Raw genomic sequence first — 11,363 nt, forward strand, 5'->3', positions numbered from 1 at the left:
CCAGCTACTGAAAGGCTGAGGCAGAAGGATCACCGGAGCCCAGCAGGTCGAGGCTGTCTGGGCGACAGAGTGGGACTCCAACTCAAAAAAAAAAAATTCTAGTTGAGCTGGGTGCAGTGGCTCACGCCTATAATCCCAGCACTTTGGGAGACCTGAGCCCACGGGTTCGAGACCAGCGTGGGCAACTTGGCGAGACCTCATTTCTACAATAAATCAAAAAATTAGCCAGGCATGGTGGCACATGCCTGTAATTCCAACTACTCGGAAGGCTGAGCTCAGCAGGTAGAGGCTGCGATGGCCGTAAGCATGCCACTACACTCCAGCCTAGGTGACAGAGTGAGACTCCAAATGAAACAACAACAACAAAAATTCTAGTTGATAAAACAACCTCAGTGTCCTGAAATGGAAATCTCAAATGTGTTTCTTTCCCTAGAAACAACTAAGGAAATCTAAAATTAAGTATGAAAAAAGTAAACCAAGCCCATAATAACATTTTTATGTACATTTAGTATTTAAACTATTAGTATCGTTTGAGAATTTGCTGTATTAAAGAATTTGACATAAACCCACAGCTAACATATTGGTAAATGGGCAGAAACTAGAAACATTTCCCCTGAAAACTAGAACAAGACAAGGCTGCCCACTCTAGCCCCTCTTGTCCAACATTGTGTTGGCAGTCCTAGCTAGGGCAATTAGACAAGAGAAGGAAATCAGGGGTATCCAAACAGGAAAAGAGGAAGTCAAGTTGTCCCTCTTTGCTGATGATATGACCCTATACCTTGAAAATCCAAGAGAGGCTATGCAGATGCTGCTGCCTTGAGCCTTTTTCCATCAGCCATGGTCAACCCCACTGAGTTCTTCAACATTGCCATCAATGGCGAGCTCTTGGGCCGCATCTCCTTCGAGCTGTTTGCAGACAAAGTTCCAAAGACAACAGAAAACTTTCATGCTCTGAGCACTGGAGAGAAAGGATTTGGTTATAAGGGTTCCTGTTTTCACAGAATTATTCTAGGTTTTATATGCCAGGGTGGTGACTTTAGATGCCATAATGGCACTGGTGGCAAGTCCATCTATGGGGAGAAATGTGATGATGAGAACTTCATCTTGAAGCCTACAGGTCCTGGCATCTTGTCCATGGCAAATGCTGGACCCAACACAAACGGTTCCCAGCTTTTCATCTGCACTACTAAGATTGAATGGTTGGATGGGAAGCATATGGTTTTTGGCATGGTGAAAGAGGGCATGAATGTTGTGCAAGCCATGGAGGGATTTGGGTCCAAGAATGGCAAAACCAGCAAGAAGATCACCACTGCTGACTGTGGACAACTTAATAAATTTAACTTGTTTTATCTTAAACTACAAGATCATTCCTTCTGTAGCTCAGGAAAGCCCCCCACCCATTCCATTTGCTCGCAGTATCCCTATAAACTTTGTGCTCTCACTACAATTATTTGGGTTCCATATTTTCCTTATTCCCTTCCACATCTAGTTGGATTGGAGAGAAATAAAACCTAAGCAACAACAACAAAAAACAAATTCAAGAGAATCTTCAAAAACCTGCTAGCACTGATAAAAGACTTTGGCAAACTCTCAGGGTACAAAATAAATGTGCAAAAGACAGTTGCATTCCTAAACACCAACAACAAGCAGGCAGAGACCCAAATTAAAAGCACGATCCCATTCACAATAGTCACCCCCAAAATGAAATACCTCAGCATCTTCCTAACCAGAGAAGTGAAAGACCTTTACAATGAGAACTACAAAACACTGCTCAAAGAAATCAAATTAGACACAAACAAATGTAAAAATATTCCATGCTCATGGATAGGAAAAATCAACATTGTCCATCCTACCAAAGGATCTACAGATTCAATGCAATACCCATTAAATTACCAACATTATTCTTCTCAGACATGGAAAGGACAATACAGAAATTCATATGGAAACATAAACGACCATGAATAGCCAAAACAATCCTTAGCAAAAGAAACAAAACAGGAGGTATCACATTTCCAGACTTCAAACATTACTATAAGCCTACAGTAATCAAGACAGCCTGGTATTAGTACAAGAACAAGCATATAGATCAATGGAACAGGATAGAGATTCCAGAAGCAAAGCATCAATTTCTTAACCAACTCATCTTTGACAAAGTCTCCAACAATAACCACTGGGGAGAGAAGACCCTATCCAGTAAATGGTGCTGGGAAAACTGGCTGATCACATGCAGAAAATTGAAACAGGACCCTTACCTATCACCATACACAAAAATTAACTCTAAATGGATCAAAGACCTAAACGTAAAACCTCAAACTGTAAGAATCTTAGAAAACACAGGAGACACCCTTATAGAAATTGGAACTGGCAACCAATTCCTGATCAGAACCCTAAGTGCCCATACCATAAGAAATAAGATAGACAAGTGGAACTTCATCAAACTGAGGAGCTTCTACAAAACAAAAGAAACTGTCAAGGGAACAAGGAGACAGCCCACAGAATGGGAAAAAATATTTGCCAACTGTATATCTGACAAAGGCCTAACATCTAGAATCTATAAAGAACTCAAACACGCCGAAAGGGAAAAAACAAACAGCCCCATTAAAAAGTGGGCAAAAGACATAAATAGACACTTCTCAAAAGAAGATATACGGGCAGCCAACAGACATATGAAAAAGTGCTCAGCCTCTCTCATCATCAGAGAAATGCAAATCAAAACCACATTGAGATACCACCTAACCCCAGTAAGAATGGCCATCATTAATAAAACAAACATCAGATGCTGGAGAGGATGCGGAGAAAATGAATGCTTCTACACTCCTGGTGGGAATGCAAACTAGCACAACCTCTTTGGAAGACAGTGTGGTGATTTCTGAAAGAACTAGAAATTGAACTTCCATATGACCCTGCAATTCCCCTATCGGGAATATACCCAGGGGACTCAAATCATTCTACAAAAAAGATAGCTGTACACATATGTTTGTTGCAGCTCTATTCACAATAGCAGAAACATGGAACCAACCATGCTGCCCGTCGAAGCTGGACTGGATAAAAAATGTGGTACATATACACAATGGAATATTATGCAGCCAATAAGAACAAACATATGGCCTTCGCAGCAACTTGGATGGATTTAGATTTGATCATACTCAGTGATCTATCACAGAAACAAATAACAGACTACCATATGTTCTCACTCATCAGTGGACCTTGAACAATTATCATAACACTATAAGAACGGGATTGGCAGTAGTGGGAAACTGCCAGGGGATGGGGGATGGGATTGGCAGATGAGGGAAACTGCTAGGGGAGGGAGGGGCACACCTCATCAACAAGGGTACCTGCATAATCAACGTTAGTATACCTTACCCTGAATTGTACCCCACATCTTAAAAAAAGAATTTGACATATTAGCTTTGTGATTTTGATGTAGAATATGTGATTTTAACGTTAAAACTATAAGATAATCAATAAGTTTGTTATAAACTAGGCTGTTTAATTACTTAAAGATTATCTTATTTAAGATTTATAATCCACGTGCATAATTTAAATAAAATAGAGTGTAGATATATGTGAAGAATTTCTTGTAAAACGTGCTTGAAGGACTTACAAAAATACATTCAATTTATTTACTTTTACTATATATATTTCTGATGTATAACATGAAGTTTAATATACATAGTGAAATGATTACTATAGTAAATGAAGTTTAAAATATATATGGGATTTTGGATAACTAGATTTATTAATAAAATCATAAAATTTATAAGTTGTACCTAAAATCTCGGTTTCAAATTTTCTAATTAAACAAATAACTGCAAATTGTCTTATCTATGCCCACTTTCAAGGACATTTATATTTTATTTTGACAGTTTGAAAGAAAACAGACTAAAATATTATCAGTACTTACATTTGAGGCAATTTATTTTTCTTCTCTTTATCTTTATATTATAATTTATTTTTTATATATGTATTACTTATATAGTAATAATTATTATAGAAATAATTAGTATATTATCATGTGGCCAAACGAAGCATTCTTTTATTTATTTATTTATTTTGAGTTGGAGTCTCACTTTGTCGCCCAGACTGGAGTGCAGTGGCTGCTCCCGGCCACCGCAGCCTCAATCTGCTGGGCTCTGGCGAGCCTTCCGCCTCAGCCTTCCAAGTAGCTGGAACCACAGGCGTGCGCTACCACACCTGGCTGATTTTTTATTTATTGTAGAGATGAGGTCTCGCCAAGTTGCCCAGGTGGGTCTCGAACCCGTGGACTCAGACAATCCACTCACCTCAGCCTACCAAAGCGCTGGGATTACAGACTGATCCACCGAGCCCGGCTCAAATAAAGCATTCTTAGTCCTAATATGAAGGTAACAATGAACTTCAGATTCAGGAAAAAAAATTAACTTAATATAAGGCTTAAGGTAAGGGTTCATTCACAGTGAAACAAACTCACACTTTTCACAATCTTCTACTGACATAATGATCTAACTCAAGTCAAAAGTATAAGCCAAAGAAGTACTGTCTTTCTATTTTATATGGTTGTGATAATTAAAATATATGATGTATATAAAGCACATAAATTGTAATTTGCACACAGTAAGGGTTAAAGTGTTAGTTATCATTATTATTATCATACTATGACCTATTATTTAAATAGTTTATGCAACTGTTGTTTATTCTAATGTATACTGAAAACAAAAAATAAATTTTAATAATTCCACTCAAATAAAAATCTATGAATATTTTCCCCAAAAAACTTCCCCACTTGTGAATATATTAGTTTTACAAGCCCCACCTAATGTGATAGTGATTAAGCTCTGGGATCACCTAGAGCAGCAGTCCACAACCTTTTTGGCATCAGGGACCAGTTTCGTGGAAGACAATTTCTCCATGGGCAGGGGTGGGGGGTGAGCAGTCAGATCTCCCTGCTAATCACCACCTCAGCTCCACTTCAGATCATCAGACATTAGATTCTCCCAAGGAGCAGGCCACCTGGTTCCCTCTCATGTGCAAGTTCACAATAGGGCTTGCACTCTTATGAGAATCTAATGGCACCACTGATCTGACAGCATCAAAGCTCTGCTGGCCCACTGCCCACCTCCTGCTGTGCATCCCTGTTCCTAATAGGCCACTGACAGGTACCAGTTCATGGCCCAGCATTTAAGAAAGACACTGACCTAGAGAGAATAAAAATGCTTAAGAGAAGGACAACTATAGCTATAGCTTGCTGATAAGCGTTATCATGAATAATCAGATGGAAGTAGCTTCTTTACTTCCTGGGTATTTTGTTTATTACAAGAACCTTCCACAACAGGTTTCAGTAGAGATCCACATATGAATGGAAATCAGACTTATTGGTAATCAGACTATTCCACTATCACCCAGCCAGGCACTGGATCCCACAGGAAGCAAAAGGTTGAAGTCTGCCCGAAGTGCAATTACCAAAATTTCATAGAAACCATTCAGTACTCATCAGAGACTTTATGTACTAAGTAAAATACCTGCTAGTTTTGAATGTTTAAGTTGCTTCTCAGTTTTTTCAATAAACATATTGAGATTTGGAACTTTTAGTTTTTAAAAATATTCCTAAATTCTCAAAGGGGAGATTCCTGGACCAACAGAGATGAATACTTTTGTAACTTTTCATTTGTGAATATTATTTTTAATCCTGATTTTACCAAGTTTGGCTGCTGCTAATCATAGTTGAATGTATTATTTGTACTAACTCCTCTCCAATGAGGAACACATTTTCCTCCTTTTTTGTTAGGAGAAAATAGTATCTCACTGTTTTAATTGTTCACTGAACCACTGCACATGAAAAAACCCTGATTACACTAATTGCTGTATCTGAGCATATGCAAATCTTCTGGCTAAACCATTTCTCTAAGTAACAGATGTACCTAATATGACAAACTCAGGGCCTAATGGCAAGGATGAGGTAGAAGTTTCTTCAAAACAGATGACAAAGATCAAAACACTGTTAAATACTGAAAACAGAAATCCCTCCAGCAATAAACATATTAGCCTGAGAAATAATCCTCTAATAGAAGGTCATGTTAATGTAATTAAGTGATATATAATTAAATGAGATTCTTCTTATAAGGAAGTCATAAGAGAGAGAAGTCAACCATTGATGAAACTGTAAAGTATGACGAACTTGACTTTTACACTATTTTCAGGCATCGGTAGAAAAATAATAGATGGAAACAGATTAAAATTGGAATAGAAAAGAATTCACTTCCATAAAAGTGAATGAAGACTTAGTTACTACACCAGCACAAAGCAAATCACATACTAAAGGAATACGAGGGATGGGCATGGTGCCTCATACATGTAATCCCAGCACTTAGGGATGACAAGGCAAGAGGATTGCCTGAGCCCAGGAGTTTGAGACCAGCCTGGGCAAACAGCAAGACTTGTCTGTACAAAAAGTTTTAAAAAGTTAGCTGGGCATGGTGGTGCATGCATGTAATCCCAGCTACTCAGGAAACTGAAGCAGAAGGATCATCTGGGCTCAGGAGGTCAAGGCAGCAGTAAGTCGTGATCATACCAATGTATTCCAGCCTGGGCAACAAAGTGAGACTATGACTCAGGGAAAAAAGGAATACTAGGAACTTAAGAGAAGGGAAATCTTAGGTGTAAGCACCTGTTGGGAAACTGACAGAGTAGCATAAACTTAAAAAAAAATTATAGTACCTAGCAAGATCTGTGTGCAATAGTCATTAGGATTATTTATAAATATTCTGGTCCTTCTCTCTTCATCTGGGCAAACAGAAGGATTGCATTTATCCACCCCCCTTTTAAAAAAAATTTAAATTTTTAATATGTGGGGTACAATTCAGGGTTAGGCATACAATTGTTCATTATGCAGGTACCCTTGTTGATGAGGTGTGTCCCCCCCTTCCCCTGGCAGTTTTCCACTACTGCCAATCCCTTTCTTATAGTATTATGATAGTTGTTCAAGGTCCACTTATGAGTGAGAACATGTGATACTCAGTTTCTTTGTTTCTGTGATAGATCACTCAGTATTATAGACTCTAAGTGCATCCAAGTTGCCGTGAAGTTCCTAATTTTGCCCTTCTTTATGGCTGCTTAATATTCCATTGTGTATATGTATCACATTTTTTATCCAGTCCTCTTTTGACGGGCAGCATGATTAGTTCCATGTTTTTGCTATTGTAAATAATGCTGCAATAAACATGTGTGTGCATGTATCTTTTTCATAGAGTGATTTGAGTTCCTTCAGGCATATTTCCAGTAGCGGGATTGCAATGTTGCATGGGAGGTCAATTTTTAGATCTTTTAGAAATTACCACACTGTTTTCCACCAAGGCTGTACTAGTTTACACTCCCACCAACAGTGTAGACATGTTCCCTTATTGCTGCATCCTCTCCAGCATCTGTTGTTTTTTGAGTTATTGATTATGGCCATCCTGAGTTAGGTGGTATCACAGTGTAGTTTTGATTTGCATTTCATTGATGACTAGTGTGGCTGGGCATTTTCTCATGTATCTGTTGGCTGTTCATATGTCTTCTTTTGAGAAGTGTCTATTCATATCTTTTGCCCACTTTTTAATGGGGCTGTTTTTTTTTTTTCTTTTTGGCACGTTTGAGTTCTCTGTAGATCCTAGATGTTAAGTCTTTGTCAGATATACAGTTGGCAAATATTTTTTCCCATTCTGTGGGCTGTCTCACTGCTCTCTCAATGGTTTCTCTGGCTTTGCAGAAGCTTGTCAGTTTGATGAGGTCTCACTTGTCCATCTTTTCTCTTATGGCATGGACGCTTGGGGTTTTGATCAGGAATTGGTTCCCAGTTCCAATTTCCATAAGGGTGTCTCCTGCATTTTCTAAGGTTCTTATAGTTTGAGGTTTTACATTTAAGACTTTGATCTGTTTAGAGTTGATTTTTGTGTATGGTGATAGGTAGGGATCTTGTTTTAATCTTCTTCAGCCAGTTTTTCCAGCACCATTTACTGAACAGGTTCTCCTCTCCTCAGTGGTTGGTGTCTACCCCTCCTTTGAAGTTATATGTGATCATGCAACTTGCTTTGGCCAAAGGAACTGAGTAGAAATAACATCTATCAGTTTCTGGCAGAAGCTTCAAGATTAAGTTTGTGCCTGCTACATTCTCTTTACTTCTTCCCTCACAACTGACAAAGCTCCAAAATGAGGCTTCTTCATCAGTCTGAATTCTGGAGTGAGAAAGACACAGGGCAGACCTTCTAGCCAGACCTCAATGGAATACAGTGTAAATAATAAACCATTTTCTTTAAGTCCCCAGGATATGCAAATTGGTTATTACTGCAGCAAAACCTAGTCTACCCACAAAAAACATCAGAAAGAATGCAGAGAGAAGAGGTGATACACTGTTTTGAAGAAGGAGTATCTGCAAAAGAAAAAAAAGCAGGGGACATTTAAAGATGACAGCAAAAGTAAGGTATAAGCATGACATACTGCCTGAGAAAATATACAGCAAATACATGCAACAAAAAAATAACAGCAGATAATGAGAGAAATTGTGTAATAGTGTCAGAGCCCTTAATAGTTAAATACATAACAGCAAAAATGAAAAACACAATAGAAATTTGAAAGATAAAGTTGAGAAAATTTCCCAGAAAGTTCAGCAAAATGGCAAAGAGATAATTCATGGGAAAGAAAATACTTTTTAATTGGATTTAATAAATCAAATATCTCAATAATATGAATTCCAGAAAGAAAATATAGAAAATGACAGTGAATAAATGACCAAAAATAAATCAGAAAAATGTTCCAGAAGTGAAGGACATGAAATTCCAGGTGAAAAGGGTCTATGGAGTATCCAAAACAATAGACATGGAACTGCTTTTGGAGGAAGGAGAGTGAGCAAGAGTGAGAATAATGACATTCCAGATGGTGTGGTGAAAATAGGCAGATCTCAGGTTACAAAATTAATGTGCAAAAGACAGTTGCATTTTTATACACCAGCAACAAGCAGGAGGAGAACCAAATAAAAAGCACAATCCCATTCACAATAGCCATACACACAAAAATGAAATATCCTGCCATCCACCTAACCAGAGAACTACAAAACATTGCTCAAAGAAATCAAGGATGACACAAACAAATGGAAATATATTCCATGCTCATCGATTGAAAGCATCAATATTGTCAAGATGCCCATCCTACCCAAGGCAGTCTACAGATTCAATGCAATACCCACCAAATTACAAACATCACTTTTTTTTTCAGACCTGGAAACAACAATACAGAAATTCAGATGGAAACAGAAAAGAGCACGAATAGCCAAAACAATTCTCAGTAAAAAGAACAAAGTGGGAGGTACCATACTTCCAGACTTTAAACTTGATTACAAGGATATGGTAAACAAGACACCATGGTATTGGTACAGGAATAGGCACATAGACCAATGGAACAGAGATTCTGGAAGCAAAAACATGGTCTCTGAACCAACTCACCTTTGACACAGCCACCAGTAACAATCACTGAGGAAAGGAGACCATATTTAGCAAATGGTGCTGGGAAAACTGGCTTACCACATGGAGAAGAATGAAACTGGACCCCTACCTAATGCGATATACAAAAATCAACTCAAAATGGATCAAAGATCTAAACGTAAAACCCAAACTATAAGACTCCTAGAAGAAACATAGAAAACACTCTTATGCATATTGGAGTAGGCAACAAATTCTTGACCAAGTCCCCAAAAGCAAATGCCATAAAAGCTAAGATAAACAAGTGGGACCTCATCATATTGAAAAGCTTTTTTGCACAGCAAAAGAAACCAGCAAGAAAGTAAAGAGACAACCTACAGAATGGTAAAAAGTATTTGCGAAGTATGCACCTGACAAAGGCCTAACATCCAAGATCTACAAGGAACTCAAACAAAGTGAAAGGAAAAAAAAAAATAACCCCATTAAAAGGATCCATAATTAAATAATGGGCAGAGGACATGAACTTCTCAAAAGATGGTATACAAACAGCCACAGACATGAAAAAATGCTCAGCCACAATAATCATCAGAGAAATGCAAGTCAAAATTACAATGAGATACCATCTAACTCTGGTAAGAATGACTGCCATTAATAAGTCAAAAAAACAACAGATACTGCCACAGGTGCAGAGAAAAGGGACCGCTTCTACACTGTTGGTGGGAGTGCAAGCTAGTTCAACCACTATGGAAAGCAGTGGGGTGATTCCAAAAAGAACTAAAAATTGACCTTCCATATGATCCAGCAATCCTCTCCTGGGAATATACCTGGAGGAACATAAATTGTTCTACAAAAAAGACACCTGCATGTTTATTGTCACAGTATTCACAATAGCAAAAACATGGAACCAAACCTACCGCCCATCAAAAGCAGACTAAGCAAAGAAAATTTGGTGCATATATATGATGGAGTATTATGCAATAAAGAATAAAACCATGGACTTTGTACCAAATTGAATGGAGCTGGAGACCATGATACTAATTGAACTATCACAGAAACCAAGAACTGAAATCCATATGTTCCCACTTGTAAGAGGGCCTTGAACATTAGTCACATTAGCACAAGGGAGTGATCAGCAGTTGCTGGGCATTGCTAGGGGAGGGATGGCGAGAGGAGGGTGGGGGACACATGACAACACAAAGGTACCTGGTCTACTTCTACGGGGAGTGAAGGCCAGTTAAAAACCCAAACTTTAGGCCGGGCTCGGTGGCTCAGCCTGTAATCCCAGTGCTTTAGGAGGCCGAGGTGAGTGGATTGCCTGAGCCCACCGGTTCAAGACCCTCCTGGGCAACTTGGGGAGACCTTAACCGGGCGTCATAGTGTGCACCTATGGTTCCAGCTACTTGGAAGGCTGAGGCAGAAGGATCGCCGGAGCCCAGCAGGTCGAGGCTGCGGTGGCTGGGAGCGGCCACTGCACTCCAGTCTGGGCGACAGAGTGAGACTCCAACTTAAAAAAAAAAAAAAACCCAAACTTCACCTGCATGCATCCTACTTGCGTAGTTAATCCTCACTTGTACTCCAGATATTCATAATAAAACTTATAAAATGGAAAACAGGTAGGTGAGTGTGGTAGAATCAGGGAGTTCAGTTAGAACTACTACAGTAATCCAGTCAAGAAATGATAGTGACTTGAAGCAGAGTGGTTCCAGGGAAGTTCGTGACAAATGGTTACCAACAAACAATAGTACACACCTCTTAGAATGCCTAAAATTCAGAACACTGACAATAACTATATGCTGGTGAGAATGTGAAGAAACAGGAAGTCTCATTCATTGCTGATGGAAATGTAAACTAGTACAGCCAGTTTGGTAGCTTAATGCAAAACTAAACATAATATTGTTAAATAATCTAGTAATCACACTCCTTGGTATTTTC

At 38.7% G+C, this 11,363-nt stretch overlaps 1 protein-coding gene across 1 annotated transcript; it reads left to right on the forward strand.

Annotated features, from left to right (window-relative positions):
- Nucleotides 1-837: 837 nt before the first annotated feature.
- Nucleotides 838-1,515, forward strand: LOC103254557 (peptidyl-prolyl cis-trans isomerase A-like). Its single transcript, XM_008052626.1, has one exon. The coding sequence runs from the start codon at nucleotides 838-840 to the stop codon at nucleotides 1,513-1,515; it is 678 nt and encodes a 225-aa protein (XP_008050817.1).
- The last annotated feature ends 9,848 nt before the right edge of the window (nucleotides 1,516-11,363 follow it).

This window comes from Carlito syrichta, unplaced genomic scaffold (assembly GCF_000164805.1).
Source record: "Carlito syrichta isolate Samal-C Ts95f unplaced genomic scaffold, Tarsius_syrichta-2.0.1 Scaffold284710, whole genome shotgun sequence".
Taxonomy (NCBI): domain Eukaryota; kingdom Metazoa; phylum Chordata; class Mammalia; order Primates; family Tarsiidae; genus Carlito; species Carlito syrichta.